At 42.1% G+C, this 26,015-nt stretch overlaps 2 protein-coding genes across 13 annotated transcripts in view; one reads left to right on the top strand and one right to left on the bottom strand.

Annotated features, from left to right (window-relative positions):
* GALM (galactose mutarotase) overlaps positions 1-7,034 on the top strand; it is a 115,084-nt gene extending 108,050 nt beyond the window's left edge. For 7 of the 9 annotated variants that reach the window (XM_047068655.1, XM_047068658.1, XM_047068659.1 and 4 more), the window contains 3 exons: positions 3,302-3,443; positions 4,757-4,931; positions 5,527-5,734. In XM_047068655.1, coding sequence (XP_046924611.1) covers positions 3,302-3,443; positions 4,757-4,931; positions 5,527-5,604 — 395 coding nt within the window. In that variant the 3' untranslated portion in view covers positions 5,605-5,734. Of the gene's footprint in view, positions 1-3,301; positions 3,444-4,335; positions 4,932-5,526; positions 5,735-6,624 lie in introns of those variants that run through there. The other 2 variants (XR_006960205.1, XM_047068652.1) reach the window with 2 other exon arrangements.
* Positions 7,035-19,604: 12,570 nt separating this feature from the next.
* Positions 19,605-25,679, bottom strand: SRSF7 (serine and arginine rich splicing factor 7). Of its 4 annotated transcripts, none has more exons than XM_047068728.1 (8): positions 25,544-25,678; positions 24,347-24,527; positions 23,932-24,108; positions 22,993-23,067; positions 22,808-22,909; positions 21,104-21,157; positions 20,528-20,563; positions 19,605-19,903 (listed from the first exon to the last, which is right to left on the bottom strand). In XM_047068728.1, exons 1-8 carry the CDS (start codon positions 25,569-25,571, stop codon positions 19,849-19,851), a joined length of 708 nt encoding a protein of 235 aa, XP_046924684.1. In that variant the 5' UTR covers positions 25,572-25,678; the 3' UTR covers positions 19,605-19,848. The 4 variants fall into 4 exon arrangements, with proteins under 4 accessions (XP_046924684.1, XP_046924682.1, XP_046924686.1 ...); XM_047068726.1 differs by having other exon boundaries at positions 22,799-22,909; positions 25,544-25,677; XM_047068730.1 differs by lacking the exon at positions 20,528-20,563 and having other exon boundaries at positions 25,544-25,679.
* Positions 25,680-26,015: the final 336 nt, after the last annotated feature.

The following is a 26,015-nucleotide window of genomic DNA, read 5'->3' as shown; positions in this document are numbered from 1 at the left end:
TCAAAATAAATAAATAAACTTAAAAAAAAAAAGGATGAAATTCACAATAAAAATTCACCATATCTGAGACCGTAAAGAAAACCTCAGGTAATTTCACAAAATACGAGTAATACAGCCAATGCTTGACCTAGAAATGCTTTAACTCTTAATAATTCTTGGATCAAAAGGGAACTCAAACCCTAAAACTAGCAATACCTAGAAAATAAGTAAATAATATATCATAATTAAGTATAATGGAAATATTTACTTAATACATATTAGAATATATAATAAATGGGAATATGGTGTTATCATTATATAACGGAAACTCCTACATGTGATATCAAGCCTATTGCTCAGAAGAACATTGAAGCACTAAATACTTTGACTAATCCAAAAAATGTGAAAATAAATGAATTAGGCATCTAATGCAAGATATTTGAAAAAGAATAACAAAATAGGGTCACCTGGGTGGCTCAGTTAGGTGTCCAACTTCAACTCAGGTCATGATCTCACAGCTCGTGAGTTCGAGCCCTGCATCGGACTCTGTGCTGACAGCTCAGAGCCTGGAGCCTGCTTCAGATTCTGTGTCTCCCTCTTTCTGCCCCTCCCCTTCTCTCTCTCTCTCTCTCAAAAATAAATAAAATATTAGGAGTGCCTGGGTGGCTCAGTCGGTTGAGCTTCTGACTTTGACTCAGGTCATGATCTCACAATTCGTGGGTTCAAGCTTCGCGTCAGGCTCTGTGCTGACACCTCAGAGCCTGGAGCCTGCTTTGGATTCTGTGTCTCCCTCTCTCCCTTCCCTTCCCCTGCTTGTGCTGTCTCTTTCTCTCTGAAAAATAAATAAACATTAAATTTAAAAAATAATAATAATAAATAAAACATTAAAAAAAGAGTACCAAAATAAACCCAAGAGAACAAAATGAAAATTAATACAAATAAAAGCAGAAATTCTAATTTTGAAATGAGGAGGAAAAATGTAGCACTACTACATAAATCCAAGAGCTCCTTCATTGGAAGGGGGAAAAACCCACAAAAATAGATAAAGCATCAGCCTACCTACTCAATGCACAAAGTTAGAAATGAGCATAAGCAGGGTGCCTGGGTGGCTCAGTCAGTTAAGCATCCGACTTCAGCTCAGGTCATGATCTCACAGCTTGTGAGTTCAAGCCCCGCATCAGGCTCTGTGCCGACAGCTCAGAGCCTAGAGCCTGCTTCGGATTCTGTGTCTCCCTCTCTCTCTGCCCCTCCTCCACTCGTGCTCTGTCTCTGTCTCTCAAAATTAAATAAATGTTAAAAAAATAAAAAAAAGAAAGAAAGAAAAGAAATGAGCACAAGCAACTAACCACAGAGAGATGAAATTGAAAGGATCATAAGTTACTGTCTTCCTTGACTCTACCAATAAATGAAAGTAATATAGATGGGATGCATAAGTTTCTAGAAAAATATAAATTTGCAATTATGACACCAGAAAACAAATAGTAAGTAGATTATCATAGGAAAAATAGAAATAGGAATTGGCACATAGAATTGTCTAATGAAGTACATAGGAATAAATTTAGTAACAACCTTGAAGACAAATTGAGTGGAAAGATTAAGGTGGAAACAGGCTATATTGCTGTGTGTGTGCATGGGTGTGCGCTTACATGCTTGGATATCCTTGTATTCTCTCTGGAAGGGTGCGAGAGGAACAAATAATGGTGGTTGCTTCTGTTGGAGGAAACTGGATCTTCAGGGAACAAAGATAAGAGATTTTTTTCATTGTATAGTATTTTGTACCTTTTAACTTCATTACCTTTAAAATTGGTTACATGTACAAATATTCCCCATTCAAAAGTTCTTTTTCATATAAGCAGAATCAAGGCAAAGGAAAGAGATGGTTTTCAAGGATGTCTTCGAAAAGAATGCTACTTGGGGTACCTGGGTGGCTCCGTCGGTTGAGTGTCTGATTTCGGCTCAGGCCATGATCTTGAGGTTCGTGGGTTCGAGCCCCACATCGGGTTCTGTGCTGACAGCTCAGAGCCTGGAGTCTGCTTTGGATTCTGTGTCTCCCTCTTTCTCTGCCCCTCCCCTACTTGTGCTCTGTCTCTCTCAAAAAAATAAACATTAAAAACATTTAAAAAAGAATGCTACTTAATTTTTCCTAACACTGACTGGTGAGAGGATTCTTTTGTTCAAACAAACTCCCTTGGTTGAACAATGGACACCAGATGCTAGAATGGCATTGGCCAGGCCTCTGTGTTCCCCTTGGGTGTTTTGGACCCCAGGCATCCTCACAGCTCTGTGTGAACTTACAGACTCCAGTCCTCATGTACCAGGAAGACTATGTTTCTGAACAGCAGCTCTGAATTTAAGAAGAGGATGCCCTCGGGGCAACTGGGTGGTTCAGTCGGTTAAGCAGCCAACTCTTGATTTTGGCACAGGTCATGATCTCACAGTCGTGAGATGGAGCCCCTTGTCAGGCTCTGCATTGACAGTGTGGAGCCTGCTTGGGGTTCTCTCTCTCTCTCTCTCTCTCTCTCTCTCTCTCCCCCCCTTTGCCCTTCCCCCACACCCGCTGTGTGTCAAAATAAAAAAACATTAAAAAAAAAAAAAAAAAAGGATGCCCACTTTCACCCAAAGATAGGAGATTAATGTTTCTTTTAGTATTTGGCAATACACGAAAGCAGAACTAAATGCTTTGAGTGGCTAAAAGTTGGTTCTCTTTTCACTTGTTTAAATCTTTTTAAGGTAAGGTACAAGTTCTTGATTTTTCTTAGTGTCCTAAGATTTCAGACCCACTTTGCATGCTACCTCTCTCCCCTGAAACTAGTGTAGAAACCAAGTTCGTAAAACCTCCCCATCTGACCACATGAAAGGAAAAAGTAATTCTACCCCTAAAAAAAGCGTTATGTTAACTAACTGAGCATTTGTATTCACCTTTAAAATACACGATACAGCTCTAGGACAAAAGAAAACCTTTAGAGAAAGGAAATTGGGCTTCCAGCTACGGAATGAATAAGTCACGAGAATAAAAGGTACAGCCTAAGGAATCGAGCCAGTGGTATTGTAATAGCTCTGTATGATGGTGACAGATGATAGCTAGACTCACGGGGAGTGCAGTATAATGTATTGAGGGGTTCAATCGCTACATTGTACACCTGAAACTAATGCAATATTGTGTGTCAACTGTGCAAGTAAAAAAAAAAAATAAAAAATTAAGTAAATGCAGAAACAACTGGATCATGGTGTGAGGCCCTGAAACTGAGTCCCTGTCCTCTTTCAAGAAAGCCTGGCCAGAGTACTCCAGCCCCCTGCCCTTCTACCTGCCCCTTCCCTCCAGGAGAAGTTGCTCCAGTACAAGGAACTGCCTTTGACCTGAGGAAGCCGGTGGAGCTTGGAAAACACCTGCAGGAGTTCCGTATCCACGGCTTTGACCACAATTTCTGTCTGAAGGGATCTAAAGACAAGCGCTTTTGTGCACGGTAGGTGCTTTTCCCTGACTGCCTGTGTAGGGAGGAAGAGATCTCACCTCCTAGGTGAGGAGTTTTTCCTCTGGCCACCTCGATAGCATTTACTACGCTGCAGGGACCATATAACCACACCCCCGTCTTTTCAAAGCTCCTGTTCCGCGGAGCAGCACCACCGAATGTCTCTCCCCCTCCCCCACCACTGCCATGTCTCTTCCCCCACCCACCCTGTGCTCCCACCTGGCATCCTGTCTCTCTTTGCTCCCTCTCTCCCCATCGGAGCCTGTTCTTTCAGGCCCACTCTTTTGTTAGAAGCCCTAATTCCTCTGGACTGAAGTCAGCTCTGCTTTCCTTGACCTTCCGGAGCCCCGTTTGTGATGCGTGGAAAGTCAGAGGCTGCACCTCTCCCAGGGCGCCCACCGCCAGCAGCCTGGCCTGTGAGGCATTTGTGTGCACTCTCTCCTCCCCGCTAACCTCCCGGCTCCTCCTGCTACCTCTGTGCATCCCCAGCTCTGCCCGAGCACCTCACCCGACGCGTGGCAATAGCAAATGCACGTCTGTAGAATAAATGAATTTTAAATAAGGCAGAGAAAATGATTCCAACTCTAATGGAAACTTCAAAAGCCTTCTCTCCCTTAGAGCCCCAGTCCCTGTGTTCTTCCAGATGGAGTCCACTCTCTTGCCTACTCTCCATTATTCAAGTCCTGGCCCTCCTCTTCCCAGAACCTCTTGATTGACTACATTGTTGGGATGTTTTACCTCATTTTTTAAAAAAAGGAAACCGTGAATCCAGCAGAAACTGACAGCACCTCTGTTCTCGGGGGGAGATCTGACTAAAAAGCCCAGCCTGCTCCAGCCCCAAGGAAGGGCGACAGTTTAATTTAGACAAGCGTCTCTTCTCTTTCAGAAGACACAGCTGGTGGCTCTGCCAGGCCAAGCAGAGAGCATCAGCTCTTCCCGAGAAAGAATCTCAGCTCCTCCGGAATCTGACAACTGGCTCTGCGGCCTGGCCGCCCCCCGCATGCGCGCGCGCGCGCGCACACACACACACACACACACACACGTCTGGCCAGGGTGAGCCTTCCTCAGAGGAGCCAAGATCACAGTGAGAAGTTGCTACTGGAGGATCCTTACTTAGGACCACCTGCTCATGCCTCACCCATGAGACTGCGAGAATTTCCCATCATGCTCTTCCCATCTTTGTCTCCACGTATCTTGTCCCTGCTCTGTCACTGGGTCTAATTACTGTCTCGAGGCTGCTTCCCAGCTCCTACCTGTCCCTGCTAGTTTTTCCACCCTTGTACCTCTAGGATTTGCTTTGTCCCCAGGGTCCGTCATGCTGGAAGCGGGCGGGTTCTGGAAGTGTACACCACCCAGCCCGGGGTCCAGTTTTACACAGGCAACTTCCTGGATGGCACGCTGAAGGGCAAGAGTGGAGCGGTCTATCCCAAGCACTCCGGCTTCTGCCTGGAGACCCAGAGCTGGCCTGATGCAGTCAATCAGGTAAAGCTACAGGCCAGCTTCTCAGTGGTGTGTCCAAGGTCACACTGTATGACAAAGGCCACAACCAAGTCAGGTCTGTCTGACTCAAAAGTCCACATGCGTTCTCTTCTCCAAGTCGTGATAAACACAGGAAACCCAGAGCCAAGCTCCTAACATAGCATTTACTTTTTTTTTTTAATCTCCTCTATTTTGTGCCTTCGAAGCCTTTACTCAGTTTAACGTTGCTCTTCTCAATCTTATCTTCTGTGACCATGCTTTTAAGATGGCTCTGTCTTCTCTTCCTATTTGCTTACTGGTAGCTTCTTTTTCTAGCCACTGCCTAGAAAAGTGCTCTTCAAAGCACCAGCTCAAAAGACGGTCTTGCAGTCTTGCCCCAGAATGTGAATCCACACAGCAAGGTCCTGCTACAGCACCATGTGCTCAGCAATGTAGTTGATCTTCATTCTGGCTCAAGTTCTTTATCTCACTGCAAACCAGTTACATTGGCAACTGGTTCTCAGAGCTGGCCTAGAGACCAGTCCAGAAGCCATCCTGAATGGTTGAGGGCACGACCCAGGCTGGCAAGGTGTAACCTGTATTGTTTTTCCCTTCACAGCCCCACTTCCCTCCTGTGCTGCTGAGGCCTGGTGAGGAGTATGACCACACCACTTGGTTCAAGTTTTCTGTCGCTTAAGGAAGTGTAAAGACCCCCAGGGCCAGGCTGGGGGCCCTTCAACAGCCTGTCTCCTGTCCAGAGAGAAGATTTAGAGGCTTTACAAGTGATCCTGTGAATCAAAATCATATAAAGGGTAGCTGCACAATAATTAGTCTGGATCTTGATTTCCTTTCCCAGTGGCTGGCTACAGGTTCAGTCTGTGACCAGCTCTGTCCTCTGTGTGGTTTAGGGGATCCAACCGCCAAGGTTCTCACCTAAGCCCTGACCCTAACCCGAAAGGGACACCCAGCCCCTTGCTGTGTTGGCCCCATCTCTCCACCCTTCTGCTTTCTTCTCTCCTTTTTGCCCCTCTTTTCTTTGATCCTACTCTCATTCCGTTTCTTTGTCCTCCTCCCCTACACCTCAGGCCACCGCGTCTCTGCGTAGCAATTCAGAGCTCCGACAGACCCCTGATAAGGTGGTAGATGATGGAGGGTGAAGGAGCTGAGGCTTAGGGAGGGCAAATGACCCTCATAAAGGCACACAACCAGAAGTTTTAGCCAAGATGTGACATCAGGTATCCACATTCAAGCCCCCTCGTTGCTTCCATTTCAGTCTGCCAGAGCATTCCCAGGATCACTGGTGGACACAGGGGGTTCCGACCTTTGTTAGGGCCAGCCTTTCTTCCCAGATTCATGCTTATGGGAAGCATTAGTCTGAGTCTGAGTTTAGCTGTCTCTAAGGATATGACTTCAAGGGCCAGGTCAAAATATCCAGGAAGAAATCTGTAATTTTGATCTCTGCCTTTGGGGTAGAGAAAGCCCCAGCCCAGGCAAGGCGTGGGAAAGAAAGCAAGCCTCTGGAGACAAGAGCTGTGTTAGTGTGGAAAGAGGGCCTTACCTGAGGACTGACTGTAGAGTGCATCTGGCACAAGACGTTGGTGTTACATAGTTGAGCCTGGAGCTCCCCCGTTTCCTGAACAATTGAATCATCAGTGATGGGTTGGGGTTGGTGGTTGGTTTAGAGTTTTAAAGAAATCTATCTTCTATTATATGCTAGCAACCAGTTGAAATAAAACCAGAACTTGCACCTTCGGAAGACTCTCAGGGCCTTCGCTCATCTTTAAATCTGTCAGACACGGACCTTTGGGAAATTGACCAAGTGTTGGGTATGTTCCGGATTCCACTGTGCTCTTCCAGTATGAGCCCCAGCACCTCCCTAGAAGAAAGTCACCTAACTGGCCGCCTCCTGAGCTTCCCATACTTCCTTAGTAACAATAAACCAAAAGAAGCATTTATTTTTTTAAATGCATTTCAGCATGAATTTTCTGGATACCTACTGTGTATACAGTTTTGTCCTGAGTCTTAAGGAATTCAAGAAGTAATGTCTAAGATGTAGTGTATTCCCGGGGCGCCTGGGTGGCTCAGTTGGTTAAGCGACCGACTTCGGCTTGGGTCATGATCTCGCGGTCCGTGAGTTCGAGCCCCGCGTCGGGCTCTGTGCTGACAGCTCAGAGCCTGGAGCCTGTTTCAGATTCTGTGTCTCCCTCTCTCTGACCCTCCCCCATTCATGCTATCTCTCTCTGTCTCAAAAATAAATAAACGTTTAAAAAAAAAAAAAGATGTAGTTTATTCCCTCAGGGATATCAGTCTCTCTGGAGGAGACGAGACGGACAGCAACAGATGATGTAGAATTGCACCATGATAGCCCAAACCCTGAGCGCTATCTCTACTGCTGGCATTTACTACATGGGCAAACAACCCAATTTTGGGGATTGGGTGAGGCAAAGGGATTAGACATGAGGTATCTTGAAGGTACGTCTACGTCCGCGGGGCTAGAACTAAAACTGGCCACTAGTCTACTTCTTTTTCCACAGGCCCTCCCTGTGCCCGTGACAAAAGGACCTGAAAGGTGAACAGCAAATTCTTCAGCCAGCCAGGGCCCTGAGCCACAGATGCTGAGGCCCAGGACCTGTGGTCCTGTTTCTCTTCCCAAGTGGCTTTGAGCAGGCAGTGGGGGGGGTCTCACCACATTACTGTTTAGAGCCCTGCACAACCTATACTTCCATCACACATCCTTCTTCTAGGACCCTCTGGACAATTGAGTTCTTACCCTGTTACCATCTTTTAAAAAAAATTTTTTTTTTAGTTCATTTTTTGAGAGAGACAGAGTATGAGCAAGGAAGGGGCAGAGAGAGAGGGAGACACAGAATCGGAAGCAGGCTGCAGGATCTGAGCTGTCAGCACAGAGCCCGATGTGGGGCTCGAACTCACGAGCTGTGAGATCATGACCTGAGCCAAAGTCAGACGCTTAACTGACTGAGCCACCCAGGTGCCCCTTACCCTGTTACCATCTTACCTGGATTCTCCTCCTTCATGGAGGAGACTGCCATTTTATGATTGCCCAAAGTATGTTTGAAGAAGTTATTTCATCTGACCCTTACAACCTGTAATGAGGTAGCAAAATCCCCATTAAAAATAAGAGGTCACTTGGGAATGCAAACTGGTGCAGCCACTCTGGAAAACTATAGAGGTTCCTCAAAAAACTAAAAATAGAACTACCCTATGACCCAACAATTGCACTACTAGGCATTTATCCAAGGGATACAGGTATACTGTTTCAAAGGGACACATGCACCCCCATGTTGGTAGCAGCACTATCAACAATAGCCAAAGTATGGAAAGAGCCCAAATGTCCATCGATGGATGAATGGATAAAGATGTGGTATATATATATACCATGGAGTATTACTCGGCAATCAAAAAGAATGAAATCTTGCTATTTGCAACTACGTGGATGGAACTGGAGGGTATTATGCTAAGTGAAATTAGTCAGAGAAAGACAAAAATCATATGACTTCACTCATATGAGGACTTTAAGACACAGATGAACATAAGGGAAGGGAAACAAAAATAATATAAAAACAGGGAGGGGGACAAAACAGAAGAGACTCATAAATATGGAGAACAAACTGATGGTTACAGGAGGGGTGGTAGGAGGGGGGATGGGCTGAAGGGGTAAGGGGCACTAAGGAATCTACTCCTGAAATCATTGTTGCACTATATGCTAACTAATTTGGATGTAAATTTTAAAAAATAAAAAAGAAAATTAAAAAAATAAAGTTCAAGTAATAAAAAAAAAAAAGAGGTCACAAGAGGTCACTGGCTGGAAAAAGTAACAGTACAGATCTAGAATGCAAGCCAGTGTATGCTCTGCTGGCACCACACTCCAAAAAAAGTCCCCAGTTTTTCTGTTCAGAGGGTAAAGTCTAAGATTCATAACATACAGTATTGGTAAATGGAGAATTTTTACTCATCACCATTAGTAGTAATGTAGATTAGTGCAACTTTTTTGGAGGGAAATTTGGCAGAATCTATTGATATTGGCAAACTTGCAAAACTCACGATCTAGTAATTCCACTTTTAGAAACCTTTTGTATATAAATCGGTCAGAGAAAGACTGACCTCACATGATTTCACTCATATGTGGAATCTGAGAAACTTAACAGATGATCATAGGGGAAAGGAAGGAAAAGCAAGATAAACACAGGGAGGCGAACCATAAGAGATTACATACAGAGAACAAACGGAGGGTTGATGGGGGTGGGGAAAATGGGGGATGGGCCATTCAGGAGGGCACTGGTTGGGATGAGCACTGGGTATCGTATGTAAATGATGAATCACTGGCTTCTACTCCTGAGGCCAAGACTACACTGTATGTTAACTAACTTGAGAATTTAAAAAAAAAAAAAAAAGTTTTTCAATAAAATTTTATGATTTGCCCTGCTCAAAAAAAGAAATCCTTTCTATAGAAATCTATCTGTAAAGACAAACATTCAGACAAGGATGTTTATCTCAATCTAATCGGTAATAAGGAAAATTTTAAACTACCTAACACCCATCAATACAAGAATGGATAAATAATAATCCATACAATGGAATACTATGTGAACATTAAAAGATATGAGATCAGGGGCTCCTGGGTGGCTCAGTCAAGTGACTGAATCTTGATTTGGGTTCAAGTCATGATCTCGTGGCTCGTGAGTTCAAGCCCTGCATCAGGATCCCTGTGGACAGCACGGATCCTGCTTGGGATTCTCTCTCTCCCTCTCAAAATAAACTTAAAATTATTAAAAAAAAAAAAAAAAAGAAGAAGAAGAAAGAAACAGATTGGGCACCTGGGTGGCTCAGTCGGTTAAGCGCCAGACTTTGGCTCAGGTCATGATCTCACGGTCCCTGAGTTTGAGCCCCTCAGCAGGTTCTGTGCTGACAGCTCAGAGCCTGGAGCCTGCTTTGGATTCCATGTCTCCCTCTCTCTGCCCCTCCCCTGCTCCTGCTCTCTCTCTCTCAAAATAATATTAAAAAAATTTTTTAACATATAAATAAATTACAAAGAAAAAATAAAGTAACATCTACCAGCCATTAAAAAAGTAATAAACTAAAAAACAAAGTTACTTAGCCCCAGTAAGGATATGCACCTTTAGGGCAGTTGAAGAAGATACTGGTAATTAATTGTGCTTACGAAAAACAATAAAAAGGTTAAGTATGTCAAGCTACAAATCTGATGAAAGCAGTATTTTAGAGAAATTGATCTTTTGTGGTAGCAACCAATCTATCCCTTTTCATGAAAAACACATAGAAAAGAGAACTTTGATTTCCCTAAGAAAAGACCTACCACATAGTTATGAGACATGTAGAGTGTGACAAGGTCTCTATGAACTCACTAAAGATGTCAGCAAGAAACAAAACTTTACTGTCTAATAACAGGACACTTAGTTCATATGAGGTGAAGACAAACATGGTATTATTCAATATGAAAACACCACAGAACCACAGAATTATTAAAGCCTTGTTGAAAAGGCAAAGCAAGTCTCTAGGCCCCCCAGGAGTCCATCCCTTCTTTACCATATACCCCCTACTACCCACAACCAGACTAGTGCAATTATTCTTGTGTTTTGATCCTTCACAGGTGAGCATATCATTGACTTCAGTTCAATGATCTATGGATTCCTATTTCGAATTCATGGAACTTATAAGTTCTTATCATTTCGCTGTGGGATTTTCATTTTTCCAATTCCCAATCATTTTGCTTAACAAGGTAAGAGGTAATAATACTGAACACCTGCACAAATGTTGCTGTAAAGACATAAACTAAGATGGCCTGCTGTGGAGGTTGAACTATCGTGACTATCAGGTAACCAATGACGGTCCACTCTCAAAGGACTGATGGAAGTTATGTCAACGAATCCACGGATAGTTTGCAAAAAGTGGAACAGGAGAAAATACAGGACTATCAGCAGAAGACAGAAAGGAAACAGCACATACTTCCTGTTCCCCGGCCAGTTCCCATTCTCAGTCATAACCATCTTAAACAACTGGATCACCAGTTTGCAGTGGGCTGTGTAGGCAGTTATGACAGGAGTACAATCCTTTTCCAAGTTTCAACTTCTCCGATTACTCAAATCATAATTCAAGTCTCAGATGCTTTGGGTAGCACTTCCAGCTATAGCCAAGTTAAAGAGGTCAGCAAATCCTCTCCTCAAAAATGCAACTATAATGCCAAGGGGGGTGGGGGGAAGTGGCAAAACAACTTTGGTGCTCTGGAAACTGGCCCAAAGCATACAGCAATCTGAGACGTGTTTGTTTGGAAAATTGCTGAACTTTGTGGACGAACAGTGGGAGACTGTGGCGTTCTCACCCAGGGCTGTTACCATTCCCTACTCCCCCAGCTCAGTCATTATAGAGGTTCTGTCCAGGCAAAACAGAACATGAAGACCAGCAGGTTCCTGTGGTTGAAGATGGGGTTCACTCAATTTGGAGTGACAGATGATACCAACATACAATAGCTTTATCAATAGAAGTAATGACCACATTGCTATGCAAGCGGGACACCTGGTGGCTCTACTAACCCTGAGGTTGCAATCTAGTTGGAACGTGCAGCTTTCTGGCCGATCTGAAGCTGCACACATGCAGAGGAGAGACCAGAGAGGTCCAAGCTGTATATTTCTGGCTAACTCTGAGGCTGCTTTCATGTGCACAGGAACTTAAAAGGGGTTCAGCAAAAAGTAAAAGCCAGGACAGACTTGAAAACACCCCAAACACTGAAGTCACTCCCCATCTACAAACAGATCGATCAGCAGAAGGCAGAAATCTGACTGGTTGAGGTGCCTGTCTGGTAGTTGGCTGACCACTAAGCTATGCAGACACAGGGCAAACCCCTAGAAAACTGAGCTTAAAAATAAACACAAAGTTTCTTAAAAAATAACCAAAAAACTGAATAGAGACAGATTATATAAAAAAGAACCCAGTGAAATTGTAAGGTTGAAATGTACAGGGGCACCTGGGTGGCTCCTTCAGTTGAGTGTCCAACTTCGGCTCAGGTCATGATCTCGTGGTTCCTGAGTTGGAGCCCTACCTTGGGCTGTGTGCTGACAGTTCAGAGCCTGGAGCCTGCTTCAGATTCTGTGTCTCCCTCTCTCTCTGCCCTCCCCTGCTCATGCTCTGTCTCTAAAAAATAAATAAATGTTAAAAAAAAAAATAAAAAAGAAATAAAAAGAAATGCACAATAACAAACGAAAAGTCCACTGGAGAAGCTCGGCAATAGATGACAGGAGAAAAAATAAGTGAACTTAAAGATAAATCAATAGAAATGATTCAATCTGAAGGACAGAGAAAAGAGATTGAAGAAAACAGAACAGCACCCTGGAGACCTATGGGACATACCAAGCACATCAACATATGTGTAATGAATCCAAGAAGGAGAGGAAAGAAAGGGTCAGAAAAATATTTCAAAAAACAATGGCAAAAAAACCTCAAAGTTGACAAAAACCATTAATCTATACTTCCAAAAACTCAAATAACTCCAAGAGGGATAAATACAAAGAGATCCCCACCTAAATACATAATATTTAAACTGTTGAATGCCAAAAAACAAAGAGAAAATTTGAAAGCAAGAGAAAAAAATGACTCATTACTACAGGGGACCAATTAACATCAGACTCTTCATCTGAAACAATGGGAGTCCAGGAAGCAGCGGAATGACAGAGTGCTTAAAATCCAAGGATTTTGTATCACCCAAATCCACTCTTCAAAAGCAAAAGTAAATGAAAACATTGCTAGCAGACCTGCCTTATCAGAAATACTGGAGGAAGTCCTTCATGCTAAAAGCAAATTAAGACAGCAACTTGAATCCTTGGAAAGAAACGATCAGAAATGGTATAAATATATGGGTTAACGAAACTGGGTGTGTGTATTTTCTCGACTCTTCTATGAAGACCTAAGACTGTATAAAGCAATAATTTATAACATTGCATCACTGAGTTTATAATACATACAGCACACGGGAAGAAGTCTAGGAAAAGGAAATAAATTGGAGCAAACTTTCTGAATTTTGCCAGAATATTAATTTGAAGTAGGTTGTGATAAACGAAGATATAACAACTATGGAAGTAACTCACAAATACAGTAAAAAAGAAAATCAAAAGGGATTAAAATGATACACTAAAAAAATATTTAATGCAAAAGAATGCAGGTACAGGAGGAAGAGGAGGAAAAAGACAGGAGACATATAGAAACAAAATAGGAAATACAAAAAAAAAAAGAAAACAGAAAAAAATATCAATAATTCTATTAACTATAGATGGCTTAAATAACCCAAAAGGCAGAGTTCTGTCAGACTGAATTTAACAAGCAAGACAGAGCTTAAACTATATGCACCAATAGGCTAAAAGTAAGTAGATGGAAAAGATCCGCCATGGATACAAAACAGTAATCAATAGAGAGCTGGAGTGGCTCTACTAATATCAGACAAAATAGCTTTTAAAACAAGAAATATTCATAGAAACAAAGGTATTTCATAATAAAAGCATCAACGCATCAGAAAGATACAACAAATATAAACATTACATATGCAGCTAGAAGAGTTGTAGATGTTTTGAAGCAGTAATTATGACCAGAGGCCATGCCTGGAGTTGCCTTAGTGTTGGGTAAAACTATAGTTCTAGTAAATATTGCTTCAAATTTCCTGAAAACAGGAAATGTTTTCAGTTAAGAGAATGTTACCTTTTTTTTTTTTTTTTAGATGAGTATTTCTCTGAGCATAGTGACCTCTACTGGTATTTACATAAATTAAAATGCCGTTTCTGCCATCATAGAAAGGTTCCATTCCAGCATAGGGTCATTTGCTTTGAGAAAGGAAAAGAGAAACATGATACATATTAGAACCTTCTTTTGAATCACATGACTATTGCAAACTTTCTTACTATAGTAGCAAGAAGCCAGGCCAATCTGTCCAGTAACTAGTGAACTAGGAGAGGGCATCACTAACCCCTACAGCAATAGTTTTCTATTCTATGTTAGAATCACCAGGGAATATTGTTACAATATTGATGCTCAGGCATCACTCTCAGCAATTTTGATTTCACTGGAATGTTTTGAAGGCTTCTGGGAGATCCTAACGCATAACTAGGGATGAGACACTCCCCTAGAGTAAAAGCTTTCACCAATATTATAAAGTACATAAATGTTTAGCTAGAATTTGCCCCCTTAGCTTCATGAAGCACTTCCTCAAGAATGAGTCACAGAGAAACAATCTTCCTAGACCAGAAGTATGTCTTGGTAAGGCCATTGCAACCCTACCAGTAATGGCACCCAAGATCTGCAGAAATAATTATATTTAAGGTGGTGAAGAGCTAAAGATAAATACCTAAACCAGGGGTGGCATTTTCTGTAAATGGTCAAAGAGTAAACGTTTTAAACTTTTGGGACTTCCAGTCTGTCACAATTACTCACCTCTACCACTGTAACACAAAAAGTCAAGAAACAATAGGTAAACAAATGAGCCTGGCCACATTCCAATAATTCTTTACAGATGCTGCAATTTGAATTTCACATAATCTTCATGTCACTAAGTGTTATTATACTTTTAATTTTTTTCAACCACACAAAAATGTAGAAACCATCTTAACTCATTAGCTGTATGAAAAAAGCAGTGGGCCAGATCTGGCCTGTGGGCCACAATTTTCTGAATCCTGGTCTAAATAAATAGCCTGCACTCTGAAGGAATATAAACATTAAAGTATCGTGCAGCCATCTTTAAAGAAAGCAGTATGTTCTTATTATAAGAGCCCTGGAACTCTGGTGATGGTTCTTCTGACAATGGCCAAGATAAACTAGCCCATCTACCTTTACCTCTGTCATACGTATTTGCTTTACAGCCAGAATTTTTTAGCCTTGGCATTGAAAGAATTCATTTTCTGGAATCCAGATTTCTTGAAGATCTGCTACATCCCCAAATAAAAACTTAACAGTGCATTCGTATAGGATCACATCCAGACACCTTTAAGCAAGCTTTGGTCACTGAGGACAACCCAAGGGACCTGCAGAGCTGGATAGGATATAACCTTAGGCAGCTGATAGATGAAATGGTTGCTGTTGGTCTTATGACGTGACCTTTCTTACATGGGATAGGCTGACTCACCCCAGCTCACCAGTTCTTGGGGTGGTAAGTCTCCACCCTCCTCTGCAGAGAACTTTCTGCACAGAAATTTTCCACACCCTTTCTGAGCAGAACTCCTTGATGAGGAGAACCCAGATGAGGAGAAAAGAAACCTTGCAATTGAGTTGCAGAGTAGAGTTGGACATTGTAAACAGCAGCCTAGGGATCTAGATCCTCCGCAGACGGACTCAGACAGGAGTCTTAGATGTGGCTAAAAGGAAATGTGAGCTTTTAATTGAAATGGCGATTATAGGTCTCAGAGAAGAGAGGTTCCAATTTTATATCCTCGGCTTAACAGATCATAATTCATTGATTCATTCACCCATTAACTTTCCTTCATCAAATATTTAAGTGTTAAGTACTAGGCAGTGAGGAAAACAGAACAAGGCCCGGTACCTGCTGTCGCCATTAGCCTTTTGGTGGCACACCTATAGAGAAGTAAACAGGCAAGTTCACTGTGTTGAGAGCAAAGGAGCCTAAACCAGACTTTTGAATACATGCAAACTTTCCAGAATAGGGGGAAAACATGCATTTTACCACAGTTAAAACAAAAACCAAAAACTATGCTGAGACATCATTTTTCAACACCAGATTGGTAAAATTAAAAAGCCTGAAATCCCACCACGTGGTTACACTATGTGTACCATGCAGGCAATGGTACAGAGAAACAAGATACTCCTTCACCTTGTCACCAGGACAGACTAACGATACCTAGCAAAAATATAAATAAATACAGGAGCACCTGGGTGGCTCAGACGCTAAGCTTCCGACTTTGGCTCAGGTCATGATCTCACAGTTCGTGGGCTCAAGCCCCACATCGGGCTCTGTGCTGACAGCTTGGAGTCTGGAGTCTGCTTCGGATTATGTCTCCTCTCTCTGTCCCTCCCCTGCTCGTGCTGTCTCTCTCTCAAAAGTTAAGTAAACGTTAAAAATTAAAAAAAACAAAAAACATACACACACACACACACACACACACACACACACATATACATACACACGTGTACACACACACACACATCCTTTGACCCAGCAATTTAGCTTCTAGGGTCTATCCAATACATACAGTCACACGTGCAATGTATTGTACTATTCACTACAGCATTATTACTGTAATCAGAAACCCTCACATCCACTAAAGAGGGAACTAATTCCTGCTACTTTGCTGAAAAACTCAGTGGAAAAGCAGCAAGTCCTCTCCAAGGTACACAGGTCCTATATAATCTATATCCTACACCGCTCTCCCTTCCTATGCCATCTCTTCCTGTTCTCTCCCAGTGTTCACTCCATGCTGGCATCCTTACCCAACACAAACCACTTCAGAGTTTCTGCACTTACTATGCCCTCTGCCTAGAACACTCTATCTCCACAAGCTGACGTGCCTTACTCCCTCACATGCAAAAACGTTACTATCAGAGGCCTCCCTTAGACATCCTTTACCCAACACCAACCAATTGCCCCTTTCTCTCCCCGCCTCGTTGTTGTCCGAATCAGTTATTACCCACCTGTTTGTTCATCTGTCTCTCCAGAACTTAAGCTCCAGAAGATAAAGACTTTGTTCATCTGTTTTCCATGGCTAATAGTACCTGGCACATTGAAGGGGCACACAAGTTATCTGTGTCAATTATGCAACATCCAGGAACTAAATAGTATGCAACATAAAAAGAGTGCCATTTTTACGTATAACGGAAGAACTCCAAAATGTTAAACGAGGGAAAACAAGGTGCATCTATTTTGTGTTAAAAGGGAAATGGAGAAAATCTGTCCATATTTGCTCAGGCTATATTAATTGGTAACAATGGTTGCCTTTGGGGAGGTAACTGGGCAGCTGAGTCAGGGTTAGGGTGCCTTCTCACTATATACACCTTGAATATATTACCAAGTCAAAAAATGAAATAAAATGGAAAGTAAGTTGGGCCAGTGGCCTGTGGGAAAAAGAAAACAGCACTAGATTCAAGAAGCAGCCTAGAGTGCTTCAACAATTAATTGGCTACTGCATTCCACACGTTCCAGTTATCCTTCTATCCGGCATCTTTGCCTCATGCGGTCTGGAAAGAGAATAGCCAAGTTATCAGCAAGTCGACAATGAGTAGAATCATGGGTTGTATTTTCTGATTTTCCCATAAGGTTTTTTTTTAAAAAAGCAATAAGGTGCCTTGTTGATAAGAAAACCAAGGGCTTTGAAACAACACATTAAGATTCAAACATTTCCTTTCTTCTAATAGGAGACTAGTAAACGGTATTAACAATCTCACTGAACCCATTTCCTCCTCTGTGAGATGGGGTTACCAGCACTATATTGCTGTGTGGATCTCACAAAATGTCCTTCGACATCTTTACTAGAATGTTAACAGGAAACCTGTAAGGTGTGGGGGGAAGAAACCTATCAGGCTTTAAAACTGCCTGCTGGTGTTTCCCTGCCACCCTCAAGATCGTTCTGGATATAATAAATACTACCGCTTACCAGAAACCTAAGCATCTTCACTCCATGTCTTTGGTTTGTCACCAGTTCTCACCGCCCTCCAAACACTACAAGACCAGCCAGGCCCCTGGTATGTTACTTCGACCTTTACTTCAGGTCTTTCCAGCTATACAATTACTTATACATCCACTACGTTGTACTTCCAAAGGTCTCCAAACAGTTGCTAAGAGCCAGATCTGATTCTTTGCTATTACTCTTCACTCTGATTACTCTTTGCCAACCTGTCAGTTTTAGAGCTTACACTTCCTTTTACACATACCTTGGAAATCACCATCCTCCTTTAGACTTCAAGATAGGCTACACAAAGAGGACAATCACAATCCTACACCACCATCCATTTCACCAAGTCTCAAAGTGATGGCATTTCAAAATTCCCTCAGATTTTTCACCGTCCTCGACAGGATATGGCAAGGTGGCAGGACCACACTTTCACTTTATGCTTAGCCTAGCTCCAAGTCCAAAGGAAAACTACCACTGTGAAATCAGGTGCAATCAAGGGTATGCATTACCTACCTCTCAACACCTCTCTGTAAGCAAGAGGACTAAAAGATTCTATGTCCAAAGTACTCAGTGTCTGATGTGTTCAATTAGTCACCAAGTAGTGCCAGGTATTTTAGGAATAAGCCTAGCCTAGTACTTATCAAGTCAATCACATCAGTTTAGCATTCCCGACACCTGAAAATGCAAACAAAAAGAGCACACTGCATCAAAATGTATCACGTTAAGATGTATACTAACCACAAAGGTACCTGCTGTCAAGCATGTGCAAGGCACTGACCTAGATACCTAGCACTCCCTTTCCCATTAAAGGTTGAACTTCCTGTACTTGTTTCCTAGACCCATTTTTGCCCCTACCCCTTCCTCCTATCTTTTAGCCTTCTGTACTAATCTCTAGGTTACTGCTTAGTAATCATCCCAAAGCTACAGGATTAATGATTCCTACTCTTGGCTCAGCACTCCCACTTCCAAAAATTGAGTATCAGGGTTGTTTGTTCTCTGCAGATTTATTAAGTGAACTTATCTTTATGTAATACAGAACAATTAAAGCTGACCAAGTGCAACAAATAAGCCTCCCATTTACACACATAGCTTTACACCATTATAATTCAGCCAGTTGTCAAAATTCTGAAAAGAAAATATCCAATCTTCCAACGCACTAGTGATCATTCAGACCAAATAAATTTGATGCAGACCAGTATTCCCTTTTTGAACTGATGCTAAAGAATGCCTGGTAAAAGCTTGACCAGAAAACTCAAAATTAACTATTACTGTCCTACTAAGGATAAAGTCTGAACAAAGAATCTACCAGCTATATTCTAAGATCTACCAGATGCTACCAAAACAACTACATGAGGTGTCGCTAAACGCAGATTTACAAAACTGCTTTCGTCTCATTAACATTTCTGATTGACATCTTTTTTCAGATTGACATCTTTATAATTACTTTGCACCAGCCTGGCAAAATAAAATGTTGGTAGTCAGGAACCAAAAAACCTAGGATGGGAATAATCTCTTCTCAGAATAAGGCAATCCATTTTAAGAGAGAGTATCTGGGCTGGAAAATTTTGCAAAGCTGGTTTACATGATGTTTTGTCCCAAATTCAGACAATTCTTCCAACATGCAAAAGTTGTGGTATAAAATTAATATTGAAAACAAAAGAACATTGGGTAGAATTTACTAAAATCAGGAGTTCTGATTTGACACCATCTCATCTCATAGCCTGAAAACCTCAATTAGTTACTGTACTAACAAGCCTTTGGAAGCAGTGATCCTCTAGGTTGACAAATTGAGATCGTTAGAGCTTGCTATTATCTAGTAATACCAACTCCAACAGATTATTTAGGGACTTGTCAGATACACTTAAGCTATTAAGTGGACTTGAGTTCTTATCTTACCCACAGCTCTAAGGATAAAAAGGAATTCCCCAAGTGTATGTATACTACAGCTAATGATGTTCACAACTCAAATAACACCATTAATGAATATAGATCTGTATGAATAGTTAATATCAAGGTTTACCCCTGAATCTTAAACTGAGTATTAACATTGAACACAAATCAAAAATCTAGTTAGAAACATTTTATTTAAATGTGCCAAATAAAAACCCACATTTTCAGACCATAGGATGTTAATACATTCAACAAAAATTTATATTATCTTACTGCTGTGAATTTACAGAGTAATAATCCAGATCCATTTTGATTAGATGGTTGAAATACCCTTCCTAGGTTACACTTTACAGACATCACAAATCCCTTATAATAATGTAAACAAAATAATTTTTCCCTAAAAGGTGAACTTGAGAACTTCAGTCCACTCTTTCAGGACTTGCACTTCTTCGTGGACTTCCTGATGGGGAACGACTAAAAAGAAAAACAATTAAGTTTGGAACTGATTAGTATCTACTAAAATTTACTGTTATGTACATATCAGGACAAAACTCAATTTCAGTAAACTCCTAGGTGGCCAAAAGTAATATATAGCAGAGATCTAAAAATTACCTAGAAGATTTACATACAAATCCTTTGTCCCTGCTTAAGATTAGGCTTCACAGCCTCCTTGCTAAAACCACAAGTTAAAGAAAACTAGTATTTGAATTCTGGGGTTTCGATCATTAAGTAGCAAGTAAGTAGTAAGATAATGCTTTAGCTCTAAGATTTCAACCTACAATTTTTTTTCCTTCATGTGGGTACTTCATTTATCTATTGTCCCACGTGGAGGAAAAAGCGCATGTTTAACGTGAAATTCTACACTTAAAGGTTTACAGGACTAAGCCTCTTAATAATCATCCTAAGGTTTTGTGACTAAATATCCAAACATTAATCTCAACTTGAAGTGGGAAAAGCAATCATTTAAGAAACTTATATATATATATATAGCACCAATTCTCCAAAGAGCTCAAAGCCTGCAAAGCAAGCAGTAAGCAAACAAACTGTGCAGAGGCCATACTTGACAGTTAAGATTTGGCAACAAATTATTTAGCTTACCTTCTTTTTGGAGATGGAGATCTGGACTTTGATCGGCTGTCAAAACATGAGAAATTCTATTAAGAAAAGTACTACCAAATACCTTTCTTATAATCACAGTATCATGAAATGAACCCCCAGGTTGCGCTGAGCTTAATATTAAAAGGTCAGGCTGCAGTTCAACTGAAAGAGAGCCTACCAGTTTTTGCTAACAAAAGCCAATCTTCCAACAACTGTTCTTCATAAAATGAGTGAACTACTTTATTGTATCATGATTAATTTTTACACTATACTTCAAGCACAATGACCTCAGAATGCTTTTTTCCATGCACCTATCAGTTCTAACAAGGCCTCTTAATATAACCCAAAGTCACAAACTTCTCTCTATAGCTTGACATTTTCTCGTCCAGGAAGTCAGTCAGAATAGGCCATGTACAAACCAAGTTCTAATGTTTGGTTTACTAGTAAGATTCTGTGTTTCCACGAACACCTAGGTTCTGAGTTTACACTTGAGATTTCAACAATTCAAAACACTTTGAACTCTTTGGATATTGGTGCCATATAACTAGAAGATTATTAATCAGATTTTTACCCTACCTGCTTCTTGGTCGTGAAAGAGACCTAGATCTTGATCTTGACCTCGACCGGGATCTTAATAGAAAGAAAAACGGCATTGTTAGTTCAGAGGAGTAACGTCCTTCAACACCTACTACTGAGCACTACATTAGGTAAACTAAGAACAGAGAAGCTAAAATTAGGCAAGACACAGGGCGCCTGGCTGGCTGAATCAGGAGAGCATGCAACTCTTGATCTCAAGGTTGGGAGTTCGAGCCCCATGCTGGGTGAAGAGATTACCTAAAAAATGTTTAATTTAGTACTTAAAAAAAAAAACCAAAAGACTAAGCAAGACACAACTCTTAACTTACATCGGCCTAAGACTGAACAAATGATTACACTTTCAACAAGCTCGCAATATCAAAATAAAGAAGCACCAGCACTTCAATTATTTGTTTCTACCATACTCAGTGAGCTAGGTTGTCACAGTTCCTGTACAACATTCTTAAACAGTATATAGTATCCAAGAGAAAGAAAAGGTTTTAAGACTGGTATCGTTTGGTTTAGTTGTATATCTCAAAACCAAATTCAACATTACACAGACCCCTAAACTGAGATTTCAATTCTTCAGGTAATAACCTCAATGAAAAGTCACAAATGGGTTAAGACTTTATTCTTAGATCATCAACAAGCTTTCGTGGTTCAGGACCACTTGTCACACAAACTAAACCACAGCCTCTGACATACACACATTAGAGTCCTGCAATTAAATTAATGCATTCATTCATCTAGAGTCCAGAGCTTTCTGGAGTGGACCACAAGTTTCAGAATCCCTGCATTTTACAGATCTTGTGCTATTATCGAACAGCACTAACTCACAATGGCATACACTACTAGTGACTTGACCGTAGTATTTGTCAACTCCTTATATTCTATAAAATCTTACCCATTTAATTTTTTTGATTTATGTATTTTTTTCCCCGTTTAATTTTTTTTAATGCTTATTTGTGAAACAGAGAGACAGCGCAAGCAGGGATGGGGCAGAGAGGCAGAGAATCTGAAGCAGGCTCCAGGCTCTGAGCTGTCAGCAGAGTCCCACATGGGGCTCAAACCCACGAACCTTGAGATCACAACATGAGTCTGAAGTCAGATGCTTAACCGACTGAGCCACCCAGGCACCTGAATCTTACCCATTTCTGCACCTAATTTAAAGGCCTTCTACAAAAGGAGTCAAAAAACCCCTAAGGTTTCTAATTTGATTTTTAATTTCTTACATTTTAGCGTGTATGTGGTTAAATAAGCCATATCCACCCACATGTACACAACTACTACCCTAAACAACTTCCCAGTCTCAAATTCACCCTCTCATTCCAAATAGGGAGAAATTTAGGTCTCAACTTGCTTCTAAGTCTACCCCTGGTTCTAATGGGCCTCCAGCAGAAATCAAACAACTATCACCTTTAAGAAGCACTGGAATGACTTGAGAATTTGTGCTTTGGACCCTCCTCTACCATGGCCTCTCAAACAAGCCTCTAAAAATCTTTGATTGGTCTTTTCTTGCTCTGTACAATTAGGATAATATCCATTTAGATGCAAGTCATGTACAAATTCAACTTTTAGAAATCAAAATATTTTCTGATGCAAACCACTTCATTTATGTCTTTAAGATAGTCTTAAAGTGCAGTCATTAAGACGTGACAAACCAAATACAAATAAGGGAAAGAAAGTGTTACATACTGGAAATACCTCGATCCTTTTATAGAACCAGACCTAGATCGTCTGAGTGAAGCTGATCTTGATCTCCGAAGAGACACAGACCTTGATCTTCGTGGAGATGCTGATCTTGACCTAAGAAATAAATCAAAGCTTAAGTCTTATGTCCAATTAAAGTTTATCAGTTGTTAAAACTTGAGTTAGATAATATTTCTCACCTCCTTCCCCTGCTCCTGCTGCGTGAGCGAGAGTATCGCCTACCTCTGGATCTCGAATGTGATCTAGACCGTGACCTATTTTATTAAGTTAGGAAAAAAAAGAATGTCAGATGATAACTCGTTTTGAGAGTTTGTGTGCCTCTGCTGAAACCAAATCTCAAACTATTTAAATTTAGTGTCTCATTTGGAAATAAACTCTGGGCCTATTAGTTTTTTTTTTTTTAACTACCTAAAAAAAGATTTGTTAAAAGCTGAATTACATTTTAGAATTACATAATATAAAACACTGTAATGTGTATTTAAAATAAACCTTGCAAGTTTGCAGGTCGACCCTCTTTGGCCCATGGTCTAGTAGATCTAGACGATCTAGAAGTATCTATAGCCGATCGCTGCATCTAGATGTTTTCTTCAATCTAACGACGATCAAACTGACAGCCAAATGAGCCAGGTGAGGCTTGATTGACGCAAGAAGATTTTTCTAGTTGGGAATGTGGTCAATCTGGTGTTCCTCTTTCTAAACCGGAGGGGGCCCCAATTGTAAGCCAAATTTACTGTTACGGCGATCACCGTCTCAAATTTTCTGCCCTTTAAAGAATAAGGTGAAGCTAGGTGTAGATGACTCGAGGGGATCTGGCCTCTTATGCTGATCACCTCAAGGTCTAGGAGGATCTTAATTGTCGGATTTGCAAGGCGCCTCAGCATGATATCATAAGGCTCGTGACATTCTGAATCAAGGCGACTGACTCAAACGAAGAAACCTGAAAGGTTTTGACCAGGTTGATTATTAATATATTAGCATTTGTTTAATTAAACAAAAACTGTAAAATACACCTGTACAATTAACATTCAAGTTTATAGAAAAATACTAGTTTCTGCCTTGCTAATAAAAAAATTACTGATTAACTAGTATACCAACCATTCCTTTATTAAAATAAATACCTGCTTCTCCTCCGCCGGCTATAACGATGACAATCATAAGCATAATGTCCCTTTTCGCCACATTCATAGCATCTATCATTGGGATCAAAGGGACGGCGGGCTGGTGGTCTATCAAAACGAGACCTCCGAGGCATGCCTGTTGATAATTCAACTCTCACTCGGGAACCACAAATCACCCTATAAAAGAAAGGCAACAAATTTCTAATGCTAAAGAAAATACAAGTGACTTCTAGATTTAGAAATTTCCACTCTTTAATCTCAGAAGCTTCAGTTCTCTTTATAAACCCTTCCGACTCCAACTTTGCTCCCCCTTCTCAAGTATGTAGAATTAGGATTAACTATTTAGCTAGCTCGCTACCCAGCCCACAGGAATATTCTAATAAAGGCTGAGTTTCATGACCAACATCTTACTTACTTCCCATCCAGGCCTCGCACTGCATCTTCTGCATCTCTGGGATCTTCAAATTCCACAAAGGCAAATCCTGGAGGATTTCTCGCAATCCACACAGTTCTTAAGGGACCATAATAACTGAAAGCCCTTTCTAACTCTCCTTTGCCGGCACCGGTTCCCAGATTACCAACATACACCTTGGTTTCTGTTTAAAAACGCAAATACAAGAACGCACGTTATGCAAAATTTTGCCTAAGTTTGAGTGAACTCTTTGTCCCAAACAGGCCAACCTTAAGACTGTACAATGCATGTTTATTTAATGCTCTATCAAGGATTTAGTCTTAAAACCAGGAATGCTCATAAATTTCCGGAAAGCTAGGCGTAAGGCAAAGTTCTTAACATTCAAACGGGGAGACGACCTCCAAAACACAAGCAGACACGTGGTAGGATATTCCGCGGCGTGGGGCGGGCTCCGCCCCCGCCCCGCCCCCGGGTCCCGGCAGCCCCGGGCGCGCGGGGAGCGCGCGGGCCGGCAGCGTCGGCGGCGGGCGGGCCCGGGCTGGGGCCGGACCAGGAGAGCTGGGCTGCGCCGGCTCTCGTCCTCCGCGGCAACAGCCCCAGGCGCTGGCTCGCCCAGGACTCCAGCTCCCCGCCCCAGAGCCATAAACTGCGCTCGAAAGAGCTAAAAGAGAAAAGAAAGCAGCCGCCAGACGAAAAGATTAGGTCTCCATTCCCACTCCACAACTCGACCGATTGTCTGACGAGAATGCGCAGCTCGAAGCTGCCACACTTTTGTCCAGTCTGAAATTCACCCTCGGTTTTACAGTTGGGACCAGACCTGTCTGCTAAAGTGGCGGGAAAGCGCCAAGGAAATGCGCCACCATGCTCGTCAATGTGCGCAAAATGGCAGCCGAGGGGGGGGTGGGGGGCAGGCGGGCGGCTCGAAGAAGGGCAACAGGAAAACAGTAATCGTGGGCCTGCCTTGGGCTGTGGTGGAAGACGAAAACGCCCAAGAATACGGAACCCACCACAGACCTCCACCCGCCATCCCCAGGCTGCCTTCGACACCCCGCCCCCGCTGCCTCCGGCTTCGTATGGTGTGCGCCGAAGCCGCCATTACGCACGCGGAATAACCGTCTCCCAACCGCCGCGCCAACCCCACGGCCTCGCAATACTCACTATAGTCACAGCAACGTCCCTTACCGGGCCCTGGCCTCTTACCTCCTCCATAACGCCCGTAACGCGACATGATGACTGGCCCGCGAGCTCTGCTCTTTTAGCTCGCAGTGCCCAAGGAATGAGTAATACAAAAGCCACAAGACCAGACCAGTCGCCAACGGTCCCAGCGGCACTACGAGGAAGAGCTGAGTTCGCGCTTATATATGCGGCGGCTGGGTCTCTCTGCGCATGCGTCAGTTCGACGTTCTGCGCGGCACAAAGGAGCAGGGCGGAAACAGTAGAGAAGCCGCGCGGAGGGAACTGATGAAGCTAAGAAGCTGGGTCGGGCGGAGGGATACGTTTCCATGGGAACGCCAGATCTAGCCAGTAAACCCTCGGACTTCCCCGCGGTGTCCCGCCCTCTCCACTCCCCCTTTTCCTGTACCCTCCTCATTATCCTTCCCTTCTCCCTCCCTTCTTTCCCCGTATTAGGGACCCCCAACTCTAGCAATCTTACTATAGGTACCTCTAAGAC

This window comes from Lynx rufus, unplaced genomic scaffold (genome assembly GCF_022079265.1).
Source record: "Lynx rufus isolate CCGP_SWC_20201006 ecotype Redwood Valley unplaced genomic scaffold, mLynRuf1.p SCAF_8, whole genome shotgun sequence".
Classification (NCBI taxonomy): Eukaryota; Metazoa; Chordata; class Mammalia; order Carnivora; family Felidae; genus Lynx; species Lynx rufus.
Note: the sequence above shows the minus strand (reverse complement) of the source record. Positions and strands in the feature narration are given on the sequence as shown.